The sequence below is a fragment of the Triticum urartu genome, chromosome 6A, assembly GCF_056163025.1.
Source record: "Triticum urartu cultivar PI428250 chromosome 6A, HENAU_Tu73, whole genome shotgun sequence".
Lineage (NCBI taxonomy): Eukaryota > Viridiplantae > Streptophyta > Magnoliopsida > Poales > Poaceae > Triticum > Triticum urartu.
The window spans coordinates 139,919,934-139,937,408 of NC_141878.1; the positions used below are offsets into that span (position 1 = coordinate 139,919,934).

Sequence of the window (17,475 nt, forward strand, 5' to 3'; positions counted from 1 at the left end):
AAAACTACATTCAGACACTACACACGGACCATGGTGTTGCCATCTCGGCCGAGGATAAGGAACATGTGCTCCTCTCCCACTTCCAAGACCACTTGGGTACTCCCACGCCCCGTAACTCAAGTTTAAATTGGGACAACCTGGAGATGACCATGCAGGATCTCTCAGAACTGGAGGCACCTTTCAATGAGGACGAGATAAAAGACGCGGTTTTTTCACTCCCTTCCGTAAAAGCGCCTGGCCCGGATGGGTTCATTGGAGCCTTCTTCAAAGCATGCTGGGACATCATCCGAACCGACATTGTTGACGCAATCCTTCAGCTTGCTAACCTCTGCGGCGACTGTGCTTCTCTCATTAACTCCGCGAACATCATACTGCTCCCCAAGAAGGCCGACGCCCGTGTGGTCAGAGACTACAGACCAATCAGCCTGATTCATAGCCTGTCCAAGATCTTCTCCAAGCTGCTGGCAAATAGACTCGCTCCTATACTGCCCAGTTTGGTCTCCAAATGCCAAAGTGCCTTCATGAAGAAACGCTCCATCCATGACAACTTCCTGCATGTTCAGAACCTCATAAAGGACCTGCATCGTCGGAACATCCCGGGCCTCTTTCTCAAGCTCGATATTTCAAAGGCTTTTGACTCGGTAAATTGGGCCTTCTTGCTCGAGGTCATGCAAGGCCTGGGGTTTGGACAACGTTGGCGGGACGGGATCTGCCTCTCCTTGTCTTCTTCTTCATCAAGGGTGCTTCTTAACGGAAACCCCGACAGAAAGTTCAGCCACGCAAAAGGCCTTCACCAGGGCGATCCAATATCACCTATGCTTTTCATCCTGGCCATTGACCTGCTACAGCAGATCCTTCAACTTGCCTCCCGGCAAGGCATCCTAAAGCCCATTCGTGCAAGGACGGCCAGATGCAGGATATCTCTTTACGCCGATGATGCGGGCATTTTTGCGAACCCAGACAAGGATGAGCTACGCGCGATTTCGGCAATACTGAAGACTTTTGGAGACGCAAGCGGACTTGTCACAAACTTGACCAAGACTGAGGTCTTCCCGATTAGATGTGCGGGCATTGACCTTCAAGATGTGCTATCAGTCTTCCCCGCCAAGATCGCCACCTTCCCGGGACGTTATTTGGGGCTACCACTGCATTTTCACCGGCTAAGAGGGATTGATCTACAACCTTTCATTGACAGATTCACGGGTAGGCTGCCTGGATGGAAAGGAAAACTCCTCAACAAACCCGAGAGGGTGGCTCTTGCGCAATCCGTTCTCACGGCCATGGCAACCTTCCACATCACCACCCTTAACCTGTCAAAGGGGACCCTGCGAAAGATTGGCAAAATCATTCGGGCCTTCGTTTGGCAGAAAGAGGACCAAACTCAGACATCGGGTGGCCACTTGCTTGTTAACTGGAAGACTGTCTGCCGCCCCAGGCATTTGGGCGGCCTGGGAATCATGGACCTAGAAAGATTCGGCCGCGCCCTACGTCTACGGTGGCCGTGGCTGCAATGGACTGACCCAGAGAGGCCATGGGTGGGATCCGAGTTACCATGTGACCAAGCAGACATGAACCTCTTTCGTGCATGCACCTCGATTACGCTGGGCAATGGGCAAAAGGCCCTCTTCTGGCAGGACAACTGGACCGGAAGCGCCCCCCTCAGGCTTGTGGCTCTAGAGCTTTACAAGATCACCTCCAGAAAGAACAGATCGGTGCACAAAGAACTCACGAACGAGAACTGGATAAAGGCGGTCGCCAAACTTCAGACCATGCAGCAACTGGGAGAATTTGTGACTCTCTGGGAGCAGATCGGGCAGGCAACCCTCTAGCTTGCCCAAGAGGACTGCATTCACTGGAATTTAACCACCCCAGGGGCGTATTCCGTGGCTTCGGCCTACGGCGCACAATTCTTCGGCTCCTATGCACGGTTCGACACGACGAAGGTCTGGCACGCAAACGCTGAGCCTAAATGCAAATTCTTCGCCTGGCTCATTCTTCATGGGAGAATCCTCACCGCGGATATACTGGCTGTGAGGGGATGGCTTCATGACCCCAGGTGCCTGCTATGCCTCCAATAGCCTGAAACTGCAACTCACCTTTGTAAGGACTGTCCCTTCACGGTCGCGGTTTGGAACCAGGTGAACACCTGGACAAACGAGGGCGTACCAATCTCGGGCTTCCTCCCGGAGCCTGGGAACGTGTCCCATTGGTGGGATAAAACACTGACAACATAGTCCAAGCAGGGCCGCCGGCGGCGCAGTGGGAGAATCATCTAGGTCAATCTGGAAGGAGCGAAATAGGCGTGTTTTCACCGGACAAAGACTGACGCACCGTGAGGTTGCCGCACTCGCCCTAGACGCTATCATTCAGCAGGACCTGGCATTTACAGGATGCTTCCCAAACACGGGTATTGGCTAACTAGTTTTGGGTAGTTCTCAATCTTTTGTAGTCCTGCAGCGGTCCCTAAAACCGCTCGCCCCTCTGTAAATTGCGGTTTTCTGCTCCTTCCCTTCTATAAAGAAAAAGGCAGTGCTCCTGCCGGTTCCTCAAAAAAAAAACCTAGCCACATACTACCCCGTGAGCAATTGCTCTTGTATTGACGCCAACTCTCCCCAAAGCACAACATCCGAAGTTATGGATATATTTTATCTTCAGAACAACCATCATATACAATCATGAGTGGAAAAAAACTATTATTTCATCCTCATATGAAAATTAGCAAATCCGCATAGAGAAATTATGGAGATAACAACTTCTCCTAACCGTTGACTATTCAACAACGATCGTCACTCATCTCCACATGTTCATGCATTTAAGCTCGTAACCTACATCAACATTGTATTTGTTTTTCATTTGTATGTAGAAAGTGTTATAAAGGTAAAAAAAAAATACACTATGGGACATGGTGACAAGCAAGGTGTAAATCTGGACCAACCATTCGTTGGAGATCAGTGATGTATCTCCTAACTGTATTCAATTTGTGTTAAATTGAACGATCAATGTGCATCAGGCCACGTAGTTGACAAACTGCAACACACTCGATCACCTCATTTGCTAGGATCAGCTCGCGAACGGTATAATGCACCACGCCGCCTCTTTAGTCGAATACGATGTATGCATGCTTTTGCATTTCCCTTATACCGAGTTTTCTTCATTCCTACACGTACCTCCCAAGATCGAGGAAATATTGATTCTTATACCAAACTACTAGGAAACCCGTTTGATCAATCTCCTTGTTATTGGAATTCTGATTGATCAAACAAGAGATGAAATGCACCATCATTATGCTTTGACCAGGGTAAGTGAAACTAAATCAAGTATATTTGGATTAATTCGCTTCTTTTCCTATAGTTTTCTTTAATTCATGGATGGAATCGAGGGATTCTACTCGGTCTACTCTTACCTCATGTGGCCCCACTACATGTTTACTAACTGCACCACCCATTAATTTCTCACAGTTGCCAACAGAAATCAAGAATGTGTACTGAATAAGCTAATCAGTGTGAAGTCCTATGCTAGAACATCTTTAGGTCTATCTTCATATTCTGTTATGTATGTGCATACTGCATACAAATGATTTCTGTTTCTAAAATGCGGTAAGTATTTAAAAATTTCACGAATCCGAAATCTTAATTTTGAAAATATGTCCAGCACATAAGATTAAACTAGTCCACCTATAACAAATAATCGATTGCGTTTGATATACTTCCAAATTTCATTAATATGACAACTTAATACTAACACTAACAAATCATCCATTCAAAACACTAGCATAATCATACAAAGTGGAGGTATGTGAAAGTGGGAAATTAAAAAAAATAAGTAACCATATGTTAGATTCCTGAAATTTGAAAATACCATCCTACTCACAATATGCACAACTTCACAGGCAGATGGGGTAAAACGGAGAAAAACACATGAACAACAAAGTAGTAAACCACAAAAAATTCTTATTAGGGAGATGATCAAAACTAACTGTTCAATGCACCAAGACAACATCAGCAAAAAATAGGATATAGATAGCAGGTGTTCCATAGAATGTCCAATGGATTTAGCTTTCATGTACCCAATCTTTACGAGTGCACTATGTTGGTTTTTATCATCTCATATGCCTGTTATTGATGTGTAAATGTACCTTTTTTATGAGAAGATGTGCAATGGTACTACCATACTATGTAATCCAAGTGCCCATTTACTAATGCCATATATGTCTCGTCCTCTTTAACCATTTTGCCATGGTGCACACTTCACTTGTATGTTGAAGTTGATGGTAATTTTGAAGTCTAACATAGAGTAGATTCTAGGTTTTCACCGGTACTAAGGCGTGCCTTCATTAGCTCTGAAATCTAAATCTCATTGATTACTGAAACTCTAGCTATGACTTACCGCGTGGAATAACTACTCGGCATGTACTTCTAACACAATAATTGCATGCTAACAACCCGCGAGGTATACTAGATCAGTATTCCTTGTTATATTGATGGTGTACACATTTCATATATGTCATGTAGTATTTAGTTCTATACTATATTACCCTGAGATCTCAAAGTCTTTATTGATGGCTCAGATTTAATCCTCGCTTGGATACATGTCCGAAAAAAACCGCATCCTACATATGTACAATAATATATTACTTGAGCTGAAAAATTCCAGACATCCTTATTCTTATGAACATAAAATAAATAAAGAACTCATCGCAATTGCCAAAAAATAGTGAGCCTGCTATATAGGCGCACTACAAATATTAAGATAGAAACAAACCTTTAAAGGCAACCTGATGAAGGAGAGTCGAGGAGCAACCTGTGGCGGGAACACATGCTTGTACAGTGGATCGACACAATTGTCGTCCACGGAGACGGTTGTATCGTTGGTGAGGAATGTGAAGTTGTACTTGTATCTACCCTTGGGATAAGATAAACATCATTTCAAAAAGGATAAGATAAACAAAGGTATGCATTTAAAAAAAATATTCCACTTCGAATCATAATCCTGTGTAACTAAATGGATGATCCCCACTAATGTATTTCTGTTAACATGCAGTGATGCATCGGAGAAGGCCCACCTCAAAATGCTACCATGCATGGGAAACTCTTCATGTTCTATTATGTTACATATATTCAATAAATATTTATAACTATACAATAATAAAATATAGTCAACATACATATTTTCAGATTTAGTTCTCATACAATTAATCCAAATATTAATGTTCCATATAACTAAATATCAATGAATTATATTGCAACCATCATCTAGTTAATTATTGTCCCGGGCTCAACTTGAACCCCATACGAGGAAGCCATCTAAATGGAACCATAAACTCTCTACAACCATTAAAATAAACACCGTAGTAGTGTTGAAAAGTGAATTTGAATGTAGTGAATGCTTTGGAGATAATCCGCATAGAATCATAAAAAAGGACAATGTGCGAAAATAGGAAGATAAATTCGTTATAGTTTTTTCTATGGGATAAAAATGTTGATATTGGTTGATGATTTTTTTGCTAGACCAGTAACTTATTTAGATTTATTTCAGAATCCTGGAATAAGATCAACTCCCAAACATTAACCATCAAAAAACCATTCCCAAACATTAGCCTTGTTATTCAAGGTGATTTTGCATTGAAACCCTAAAAGAAGACAAGTTATTTTGCACATGGCACAAGCATTTATTATTTTGTTATGAAAGTTTCCATGTTTCGAATTCCTTGCATTCCCTACATTTTGTCACATTTCAAGGAAACACCTGAATGCAAAATTACTTTTCCATCATGGCTAAGGTTGGAAATTACCGGGTCTAATATCTACGGTTTCATAGTTTCGAGTTCGAATCTAACTTAAATTGTGTTTGGTTTGCTTGTGTGGCCTCAAGTGTGTCTGGAAACTGTATGCACCTTATTTGGTTGATGACCTGATAAATTCTCCGGTTGACTGGCTGGACGAACTATAGGGGCGATTAGCCTGGCCAGCCATCGATTTTTTGTCGAAAAGGACCATCTACACGAACGAATTGCTAAAAAAGACCACCTGCAGATCAATTTGACAAAAAAGACCTCCTCGGCCGTGGCGGCAGTGCGGCAGGCGACACGTGGCACCTGCCGCCACGCTGCAAGGCGGCAGTACTGTATCGCCTGGCAAAACGGGATTTGGCGCCGGTGACGGAACAGCAGCGGTGTGTGGGGCCTGGCCGCCAAGGCGCATGGCGGCAGTACTGTACAGTCTGGGCCCAGCCGCCTTGCGGGCTGGCGGCAGCCCTGTTGCGGGGTCGGCGCTACAGCCGATAAGGGCATCTCCAGCCGCGCCCTCAGGAAGGCCTCCCCAGGCGTTTTTTTCACGCCGGCGCCGAAAAATCGGCCCAGTCGCGCCCCCAGGAACCCGATTTTCGCCGGCTTGGGCCGAAAACAGCGCCGGCGGACCCAGGCCGAACCCGGCGCGCTGGGGGGCGCCCGGGGGCGCCGGGGCGAACTGTTTTGGCGCGAAACAGCCGTGGGCCCGCCGCGTCAGCGACTCTACCCTCTTCTCGGCCCTTCGTCGTCCTCATCGCCTCGTTTCCCACGGCGAATCAATGCCAAAGCTGCCGCGCCGGTCAGCCTGCGCCATTGATGCCTCACGGGCGGCGCAGTGAAGACCGGATGACGCGCGTCCCTCGCCCTCCCTCGCCCGCCACGCGTACTCACGGCGGCTCGCGCACGGACGGCGCCTCGGCCTATATAAGACGCGCCCCAGAGCACTCGGCGACTCATACTCTCTCGTCGTCGTCGTTCCTCCCTCGCCTCTCTCTCGCCGTCGTCGTTCCTTCTTCTCCTCTCTCTCGCCGTCTCCAGCACCCATGGTCGAGCGCTTCCCAGGCGACGGCGCGGCGGCGAACGGATTCGGCCGCCGCCATCTTCACGAGAGCGAGGCTCGCCTCCTTTTCGAGGCCGAGTACCCGGTCCCGCCGGACATGCGGGTACCCGGGGCGTGGAGGATCAGCGCCGGCGGCGTGCCAGTGCCCCCGATACCCACCGGCGCGGCGCGGCGTGCGGAGATCGCACGCATCCGCTCGTCCCTGCCGCGTGCGGCGAGGGAGAGGCCACGGTACGTCCCCGACAGCCCGCTCTGGGAGCCCTACTTCCGCTGCTGACACGTCGAGCAACTCGAGGCCACCAACGGCGTCGAGCCCTCCGGCAGGCTCAACGCCGTCGGCCGGCGTCGGTGGTGGGGCGTGCCCAGGCACACGTTGGAGGCCGTCCTCGAGTACATCGAGGGCGGCAACACGCCGCGCCTCGAGTACCCCGCCCCCTCCCCCTTCCTTCTCACGCCGCCGGGGAAGCTCCTGGACCCCGAGGCGCATGGAGACCGGGGGGTCCTCCTCCTCGTCCGGCGGCTCGCCCTGCCTCCGCCCCGTCAAGCCGGAGCCCCAGGGCACGCCGGTCAGCGCGCGCACTCGCAGCTCCGGCGTCCGCATCGGCGCCAACGCCTCCCCAACCACCGGCTGCTTCGTCCTCGTCGAGCCCAAGCTGGAGCCCGGCCTCCCCGCAGAGTACGAGGAGATAGCCCGGCGCGGCTTCTCCGACGAGGACGCCCTGCGGTGGGCGCGGGACGACTACCTCCGCGACGAGATGGTCCGGCAGCGCCGGGCCCTCGAGGAGATCGCCGCCCGCAAGCGTGGGCGCGAGGACGAGCACGGCGTCGTGGTCCTCGACAGCGACGACGACGACGACGCCCCCGGACCGTCCAACCCGCCGCGCCAACCGGGGAAGGGATGCAGCAGGGACGGCGGAGGCGTAGGCGGGGGCGGCGGCGGTGACTACACGCGGTTCTACAGCCTCCCCGGCATGTAGAACCGCGTGGGCGGGCGGCGAGGGAGACGGCGGAGGTAGCCCGCGGTAGTTTCTTCCTTTTTTTGTAAAATATATCGAAGTTTGAACGAACTCGCCGATATTTGCGTTAAATTTGAGTCGTTTTTGCGCCGTATTTGACTTTTTTAATTAACCGTGGGCGCCGCGACTGGGGGACATCACACCCCCAGTATGCGGTTTAACGCCGGTGCGTCTCAGGGGCGATTTTTTGCCCTCCTGAAGGGCCAACGGCTGGAGATGCCCTAAGATGGCATGTTAAGATGGCATGTTCTGTCGATAGGAAGAGCTGGTCGCTCGGCCAGCCGCTAGCCACATAAATCAGAATGGTGACAATGCTTTTGATGCATATATAAACATCCGCTAGAGAACAAATGATGTTGTTCTGTGCTTTCACAGAGAAAACGACGCCTACCTGCATGCAACATGCATGTGATCAACCCCTCCTTTTTCTTAATTAATCATATCGATTACAATCAGGCCTGATCAAGCAATTGTGTTGCCGCCAGCCCACGAGGCGGCAGGGCCCAGGCTGTACAGTACTGCCGCCATGCGCCTTGGCGGCCAGGCCCCACACGCCGCTGCGGTTCCGTCACCGGCGCCAGATTCCGTTCTGCCAGGCGATAAAGTACTGCCGCCTTGCAGCGTGGCGGTAGGTGTCATGCGTCGCCTGCCGCACCTGCCGCCACGGTCGAAGGGATCTTTTTTGTCAAATTGATCTGCAGGTGGTTCTTTTTAGCAATTCATTTGCGTAGGTGGTCTTTTTCAACAAAAAATCCCAGTCATCTAGGCATACGACCAGACTGAGCCAGGTGGCCTAGGTGAGTCACATACTCATCCAAAAACGAGATGCATGGCGAACAAAACTGAGCAGCCCATACTAATTCAAGAGGTCAGTACACAAATAGCTTAGGCAGCCTAGCTATGAAAAATTATTTCATTAGCCAGACATCGATTTTCCTCATGCATAGAGCCCAGGTCAGCAACCAAACATGCCACCAGCACCTTGGGTGTGATATGACTTCTGCTAGAATATGCAGTATATTTATATCATACCATCTCTTCCTATAAGTTTAGGGACTGTTTGGTTGGAGACTAGTGTGGCCAAGCCAAAGTGTGGCAAGGCACACAAGTGTGGCTGAGAAATTGAACGTCAAACTTTGGCAAAAAAAATTGTCTCTATGACAAGTGGACCATAGAAGCAATAAAGTGTGGGAAGTTAAATTGTGACAAAAACCAAACACATGCCAACTAAATTGTGGCTGCCAAATTTTGGCTTGGCAAACTGTGGCTGAGAACCAAACAACCCCTTAGACTTTTGGATGAGTTGATTAGTTCTCGAGTTCAAGACTACCAACACAGTATTTAAAAATATATTCTAAAGTCTACATCAATCACACGTCTAACGGTTGAAGGACTAAAAAAGCTTATATATGAAGAGGTGTGTTGAAACATATTGCCTACCTCTGTTCATTAGTTCAGACTTTTAAACGAATTGATTGGAGCATGAACTCATTACGATGTAATTCAAGTTAGTATAGTCTCGAATCACACAACATAGTTAAAATGCGTGTGCTCCTCTCTCTTGACCACACGCCCAAAGCCCCCCCCCCCCCCCCCGTGTTGGTACATGTAATTTAATTAAGTAATTTAATTAAATATTCATTTTGTTCTGGACACTTAGCCAACCAATTGGTTGGTATTAAGTATTCATTTTGTTCTGGACAGTGCAAAGTTTGCATCCTGAATTTTTTGGTTGCTATTACTGTGATATGCTGATAGGAGTAGTATTAGGCCAACTCTATCGCGCGATCTTAAACGGACGTCTGTTTTGTTTGGTTTTTGTTCCTTTGGATAAAGATTTGGGATTGTGTCCAGGCCTATCCTGGGATGCGGTGGCCGTGCGTCCAGCGTGCGGCCGCATCCTTTTGCCCTATCCTGTCCGCGTCTATTTAAAAAAAAGAGACGTTTCAAATGCCAAGCCCCAGTTCACGACCCGAGTTCATCACGCCGGCAACAAAGTCAGTGGCCTACACGACCATCGCCGGCAACACAGCCAGCGGCCGGCAACACAGTCAGCCTCCAAAATGAATAGTTGTCCTCACCGGCAACACAGCCGGCCTCCAAAATGAATGTTTTTTCGCCGGCACACTGCCAGCGGCCCAGCGGGCGGGTGGCACCCATACCAGCCTCCAAAAAGAACGGCCATGCCGATCGGACGACCTAGTTCAGGCCTTCGGCATCGATTATCTCCTTCTGCTTGGCCTCGAATCAGGCCCTCGTCTTGTCGCTCATCTTTGACAAGTCCACGCTCATGATCGCAAGGGCCACCTCCTTCGCTTTGGTGGCGGCATTGGTGACCTCGATGTCGAGCTGCCTCTGCCTGGCCTTAACGTTGTCGGCCTCGATGTCGAGCTGCCTTTGCCGGGCGGCCTCTTCCATGTCGAGCTGCCTTTGCCGGGCCGCCTCCTCCATGTCTATCTTCCTCTTCTTGGCCGCCTCCTCCATCTCAAGCTTCTGTCGTTGGAGGTCTAGGTATTGCTTCATTTGCTCGTCCTTGCTTTGTCGCTTCTTCTCGTCCCTCGCATCCTTATGTGACATCATGCCATGCAAAGTCTCATACAAGGCCATGGATGAAGCGTCACGTATGTCGTCCACCTTTGAGTTGGTCTTGCCCCTCGGCCTCTTCAACGCCTCGCCATCCCCATCTCCGGCGAACTTGGTCGTCTTCTTGCCTCTCTTCCTTTGAAGTTGACGGTATTGATCCTTGAACTTAGGGCAATTGTTGATGATCGTCCAACAATGCGTAAGAGTGAATGGCTTGTCATTGTGCCGGGCCTTGAATGCCTCCAAAGATTGAAATGCCTACACCACATGATCAACAACAAGTGAACATGCAAACATATACACGGCCGAAGTCTCATGGCCGTAGCAAGGGCTAGAAAGAGAAGAGCATACCATGTCTCCAACGCCGAGACCACTCACGGGCCGTGCTTCAACGCTCTCAAATGCGGCACAATACTTGTTGCACTCTTGTTGGATGAACAACCATCTTTTTTGAATCGAACCGATGCCACGGTTGCTTGTAATTTGGTAGGGCTCAAACATCTTCCTTTCATGGAATATTTTGTGGACTCTCGTCCAAAAAATAATGCCCTTTTGTTGCGCGCCGGTCCTTGGATCTTGGCTAATCTCCATCCAACATTGGCAAATCAACTTGTCCTCATCTTGTGTATATGAACCGGTGCGAATGTTCTTCCGCTTCTTTTGTACTTCCGCTCTTTGGGTGAGCTCGTCTATGAACAATGGAGCGCCACTAATATCAACATCATTGGCTTCATCTTCATCTTCACCTTCGACATAGATGTCATCGTCTTCATGCCACGAATCACCATGGTCGTAGTCAGCACGGTCGTCGGCCTCTTCATCGGCCACGTACTGGGCGCGGCCATCCTGACTTTGGGTCTCATCGGGGTCGTAGGCACAGCCATGCCCACCCTGGAAGATCACGTCCTCCATGTACTGGTTGTAGAAGGGGTCGTCCACCATCGGCGTTGAGGTTGGCATTTCGTCAAACAACACGCGGGGGGCTGGCATGGTGCCCGTGAACGGTGCACGCGCCTGCTTTCTTTGCATCTCAATGGAAGGCCGCCCGTCGCTGCTGGACTCAGGCGTCACGTTGAGGTCGATGACGGCCGCGGGGCGTGGTGTGGACGGCGCGAACAAGCCCACGTCCGGCGACGCCGAGAAACGGGTCTGGCCGTCATGCCTGGGTGAAGGAAACCCGGACGACATGTGCGCGGCGCGCGACGTCGGCGACTGGCAGTGCGTAGGCCGGGCGACCGACGAGCCTGTGCTCGCCGGGCCGACGGCCGCTGCATGGAACCCCGTCGGACGGCCCATGCCAAGCATGAGGATGGCATGCGCTTTGTTGACGAGGTCCTCCTTCTCGTCGGCAGCGGCCTTGCGCCGCGCGGCCTCTAGCTCCTCGCGCTGGGCGGCGAACTTGGCCGCAGCGACATTCATCTTGATGGCCGCTCTCCGTTCCCTCCTCTTCACCGATTCCGCGTCCAACTTGGCGATCTCCTCCAGCGTGTACTCCGACCACGGCTTCCTTGGCGCCTTCTTCTTCACCTTTGCGGTCGGGTCGACGGCCAGGCCGCCGGAACTCGGCGGGGCGTCGGCCATGGACGGGGGAGAGGGGGGGGGAGACGTGGGAGGGTTTGGGAAAAATGGCGCCAAATGGCCGTCGGGGGGTTTTTGGTTTCTCCCACCGACAGGCGGGCCAGGGGAGGACAAGCGCGCGCGTCCCGCCCGTCCGTGCGCTGTCCGTTTCACCCCAAAACCGGCGCAAGTTTGGGCCGGGAATGGGTCGAAAGCGGACAAAAATCCGTTTGCTCCCGCGCGCTGGGCCGCCTTTTTTGTCCATTTTACCCTAAACAGACGAGGCCGAACAGAATAGGGTCGCACGGTGGAGTTGGCCTTACCTCCGAATGAAGCCACATGTTAGCGTGTCCGGGCAGCTTCTCGCTAGTGGCAGCAAACGCCCATCTACTGGCGAGATGGACCTCTTTGGCGACGCCAGCGATGTCCCTCGAGATGTCCGTGCCACTCGGTCCACAACCTATCACCACCACAACCTGCCAACCAAAATGAATTTACTGTAGAGCGTTGAGAAACTTCAGATCGCATCGACCATCGGACAAGTGCAAAAGAAAACAATCACTGGGCAAAAACACACGGAAGGACGGACGCACTTGGCCGTGGAATAGCTCGGGCACGCGGTAGCCGGTGCTGTGCAGCTGCTTCCCAGGCCAAGCATCCGCGCCTGCGGCACCAAAGCAAATTGTCACGAGCTCGATCGGCGACGCGTTGCGCAGCACCAGGAGTGCCTGCCGGCGGAGAATGAGAATGGATCGACAATGTGTTACCGGCGACGTCGGCGAAGTGCGGCTTGGAGTAGTGGCCGTTGCAGACGACGACGGCGTCGAACACCTCCTCCTCCGCTTCGCGCTTCTCGCTGCCGGGCGCCTTCCTCGAGTACCTGACGCGCCAGCTGGTGCCGCTCGCCTCCCTGCTCACCCGGACCACCTCCGTCTCCAGCCGGACGAGGCCGTGGAGGTCGAACCACCGCGCGAAGCTCTGGAGGTACCGGAGCACCTCCGCGTGGCCGGGGAACCTGCGGGGGTTGCCGTCGGGGCCCGCGACGAAGGGGAAGTCGAGGAAGCCCATGCACTCGCGCGGGAGGTTGGTGCGGAGGGACGCGTAGAGGTTCGAGCGCCGCTGGGTGACGGGCGGCTCCGGCGAGGCGGACGCGTCGGCGTCGGCTTCGTAGACCCAGGTGCCGCCCACGCCGTCGGTGCGCTCGAACACGACGGGGGCGTGGCCTTCGCGCCGCAGCTCGCGCGCCGCCACCAGGCCGGCGGCCCCGGCGCCGATGACGGCGACGCGGAGCGAGCGCGACGGCATCGGGGTATCGGACGGATCAGGAGGACAGGAGGGAGCGGCGGCGCGGGAGGAATCGATGTCGCCTCCCTCTCCTGTGTTTTTGGTGTTTGTTTTCGGCAGAGCTTCTGGCGTTGGAGGGAGTATCATGCAACATAGATTTCTCTAAGAATTGATTAGGTTAGGCGTAATGGGTATCATAGGTAGTATCATGCATATCAACTAAACAATTTTAATGAAGTGGCATAGAATTAAATGGAGAAAGAGAGGTTTGAGTATCATATCATGATATTGTATCATATTAAATAATGTACTACTTTGTGTCATGCATGACAATAAGAGCATCTTCAACAACCGCGTCAAAAGACGCGCGCGCGGTAAATTGGCTTTTATAACGCGCGCGGGATGTTTACGCGCGCTCCAGCGGTGGCGCGAAACTAGCGCGCGCGGGAAATGATTTCGCGCGCGGAGGAAAAGGCGGCCGCTCGCGCGCTACATTTGGCGCGCCGGACGTAAATTGCAGCGCCTCCGCCGCTTTCTCCGTCTCTCCATCGCCCTTTGCCGATCTCTCCGTCTCTCCATCGCCCCCTGCCGCGCTCTGCCACCGACACGCCACCACCGTGCCATGATGCCGCCTCGGCGCCGGGGATGTACGGGCTACCGCGGCGTTCGCGTGCGTCCGTCCGGCACCTACTCCGCCGAGATTCGGTCGGGCGGCAGCATGCGGCTCCGTCTTGGAACTTTCGACACCGCCCAGGAGGGCGCCCGCGCGTACGACGCTGCGGCGTGGCGCCTCCTGCGGTCCCGTCAGGACATGAACTTCGCCGACGTGGCGACGCGGGAGCGCGCACAGGAGTTGGCGCCTTTCCCGCGGTTTCTCACTGACGAGGATCATCGCAAGCACCGGAGGTGGGAGCATTGTCTCAGGCTGACCGAGATGGACAAGCAAGCCATGGCACTGTGGAGTCATCGCTTCCCGGAAGACACCAACGAGGAACAGTTTTTCGTCCAGAGGAGGGCGAGGAGGGCGAAGAGGAGAGAGGAGCGAGCCGACTATCGCGAGGACAAGCGAACGCGGAAGGCGGTCGCTAAATACAACCAGGCGCTAGGAGATGCGTCCTCCTGGAACTCCGGCGACAAGCGGTTCCTTGACGCCTACGCTCCGACGTCGGAGGAGGACATCACTGAGACAGTGTCCGAGTCGGACGAGTAGTAATAGGAGAACTATCTACGAAACCAAATATGTAGTAGGAGAACTATCTACAAAACCAAATATGTAGTAGAAAAAACTGAAATATAGCGCGCCTGCTGAAGCGGCATGGGCGCGCTTTAATTTGCAGCGGCCGCTGGAGCCAGCGCACCGCTGCGCGCAAAAGCTGGCTAACCCGGCGATGTATCGCGACTTTTAGTACGCGGCGCGTTGCGCGGCTCTTGGAGATGCTCTAAATGTAGTTTTCTATGATACCAACATATGCTACTATGCATTAGGGATGTAGTATCATAGACTAGTATCATACATGATACTATACCTAGCCATACCTCGGGCCGGGCCGGGCTTCGGGCCGGACCTAGCCAAGCCCGACGCAAAAAACCCAGGCCCGGACCCGGCCCAGCCCAGCCATCGGGCCTGTTTTCTGGACCCGAGCCCGGCCCGAACACGTAAAAGCCCGTCGGGCTTCTGGCCGGCCCGGCCTTACCTTCAGGAAAGTGCAAAAACGATGGGCCCGGGCCCGGCCCGGGAGCAGCGTCAGGCCGGGCCGGGTCGGGCTTTTTCGGGCCGGGCTGGACAGGGCTTCCCATGGCCAGGTGTACATGATACTAGTATATGATACTACCCATTACAACCAGCCTTAGAGCAACTTTTTACTCCACAATAACTGCTAGCACAACGACCAATAATAAAAGGAAAAAGAATATTATAGCAGTCTTTTATTTTTTCGGGAGAAAGAGAGTTTTATTCCATGGTAGCCAAATTTTTTTTAAAGCAGAGTTACAATCAGCTGGTAAAAGCTCGGCGATACAAGCTGGGCAATTCTGTAGCCAACAAACCATGTTACATTCTAACCTCTCATAGTTCGTCAGACGTTCTGTTACTCTGATTTAATTTTTAGCAATTTTTAAAGGAAAAACTCTCTATCAACTAAAAGAAACTTACTCTCCGAGATTAAATGACCATATGCTGACCCGGTCCAAAATATCTGAGGCCGGTGAAGAAAGAACCATAGAGGGATCAGACTGAATTACCACCGGTTGGTTTGATCGCTCCATGGTGATTGCAAGACCTTCTCTCAATGCATGTAGTTCCGCTTCAAGCGCATCGTAAGAAAAGGTTCGGCAGGCTGCAAAGATCAATCCACTGTCTGAGTTTCTTAGGATCAATCCAAACCCGCAGTTCCATCGAAGGAAAACGAGCCGTCGACCGACAAGGTGACATGCCTAGCAGCCGGAGCAGGCCATAGATTAGACTGTGAAGGCGCTTGTATGCATCACAAAAGGCAAAATTTGTGAAGCTCACTCCAAAATGACCTCGCAGCCTCCAAAAATAGGTTTCATCATCAATGCGAGAAAGTTTCATCATCTCCCTCCCCGCGCCACGGTCGTAGATAATCACCAGCGAGGGGTGACGTTACCGCTAACCACCCATCCTATTAACGATGGGTTGCTGCCTCATATTCCCATGATGGTCTGTTGGATGGACGCACATGACAACATCTTCCAGCGGTCCTCGACTATAAAAGCCCAACAACAAGGCGTCCCATCTCCAAAACCCTAGCCGACACCTCCCTTCCTCCTCGTTGCCTCCTCCCCTAGCCAACTCCTCGACTCACCATGACAATGGTGTCGCGCCGTGACACAACCTTTCTTTACGAGAAGAGTTACTTTATTAATCAAATAATAGTTACATTGTCCGCTAACAGTTTTATGATGAACTCAGCTGGGGCATCAACCCAAAGAGAAGGGTTATTTGCACGTTCTTATCTAGCCAACTCATGAGCTACATAAGTTGTCTCTCTACTGATCAATATTAACCCTCCCGAAATTTAGTAAAATACTACGACAATCATCAAGAACTGGCGCTACCACCATAGAATACCCTTGGTTGCAGTTTATAACATCCACCACTGTGTTGTTATCCGATCTCACCACTAGATTAGAGCATCCCGTATTTCTTGCTAGCTTCATCCCCTCAAGCAAGGCAACTGCTTCAGCTATGAACACGTCAGCTATATGTTCCAGTCTTGTCGTAGATGTCGTTATAAAACTTCCCCAATGATCACAGATCACAGCTCCACATGAGCCTGCGTAGTCACCCTCGGTAAATGATGCATTAACATTTAAAAAAAATTGTCCAGAGAGAAACACCAGGCACTTGTTGATTTTAGGCGTGTTTTTTTATCTTCGTTGCACGAGAAAAAATCAGAACTAAAGCAAGGACCATCGGCGTAGTCCTTTTTGGAGAGAAAATGTCTTCTCCCCGAACGAATTGCCGACGTTGCCGCCAAAGGTACCAATACAACATAGATATGAGCCCCGGCAACTCCAACGGTCCATAATACAATCTCCGATAGGGTAAGTCGCATAGGATAAACTCCATGGTCTCTGCTCCGGGCCGATCAATCATACTAGCGAAATTGATATCTGGTGCGATCCCGAGAGCATCCCAAAATGCTTTTGACACAACCTATTAGTTGAACGTGCTATCATACGAGACCCTCCTATCCCAGGTTGTGCAAACTCTCTTCACAGCGAACTAGTCGCGACAACCGCTACATCCTCCTGCAACATGTGTGGCACTGGCGGCTCCATTGGCGGCGGCTGCCAATTTCTGGCGCCCCCCGTGGATTGAGCGCCTCTAGTCTAATGGACTTCATTGATCTGGAGCCTTGGGACCCTCATCACCGTCGCCGACGATGTCCCATCGGCCCCGTGGCCTCCTTGTCCCGTTTGTCCACATCCCTATCGAGGCCAAGCTCGAACCTGATCCCCAGGACCCACTCGGGGTCGTATTGCAACCCTCCAAGCTCTAGGCAAAGGTCTGCCACCACGAAGGGGAGCACATCCGCGACCGCTTCGGCCCCGTAACGATCAACTAGGAGGAGGAAGACAAACTTACAGTCGCCGCTCATTGTTTCGAGGAGGATACCGACTTCGCCTACATCGATGAGCTGTCGGGCTCGGACAAGGACGTCGAC

The 17,475-nt window shown here is 51.7% G+C and overlaps 2 protein-coding genes across 4 annotated transcripts; one reads left to right on the forward strand and one right to left on the reverse strand.

Moving 5' to 3' along the window:
* Window positions 1–1,996: 1,996 nt before the first annotated feature.
* Window positions 1,997–13,582, reverse strand: LOC125517160 (flavin-containing monooxygenase FMO GS-OX5). Of its 3 annotated transcripts, none has more exons than XM_087527074.1 (5): window positions 12,769–13,582; window positions 12,595–12,665; window positions 12,325–12,477; window positions 4,762–4,902; window positions 1,997–4,609 (listed from the first exon to the last, which is right to left on the reverse strand). In XM_087527074.1, exons 1-5 carry the CDS (start codon window positions 13,430–13,432, stop codon window positions 4,553–4,555), a joined length of 1,086 nt encoding a protein of 361 aa, XP_087383200.1. In that variant the 5' UTR covers window positions 13,433–13,582; the 3' UTR covers window positions 1,997–4,552. The 3 variants fall into 3 exon arrangements, with proteins under 3 accessions (XP_087383200.1, XP_087383199.1, XP_087383201.1); XM_087527073.1 differs by having other exon boundaries at window positions 4,762–4,897; window positions 12,769–13,580; XM_087527075.1 differs by lacking the exons at window positions 1,997–4,609; window positions 4,762–4,902 and adding an exon at window positions 8,429–8,556 and having other exon boundaries at window positions 12,769–13,579.
* A 328-nt stretch (window positions 13,583–13,910) lies between these two features.
* LOC147964488 (uncharacterized) lies at window positions 13,911–14,495 on the forward strand. Its single transcript, XM_087530001.1, has one exon. It carries the CDS (start codon window positions 13,911–13,913, stop codon window positions 14,493–14,495), a length of 585 nt encoding a protein of 194 aa, XP_087386127.1.
* Window positions 14,496–17,475: the final 2,980 nt, after the last annotated feature.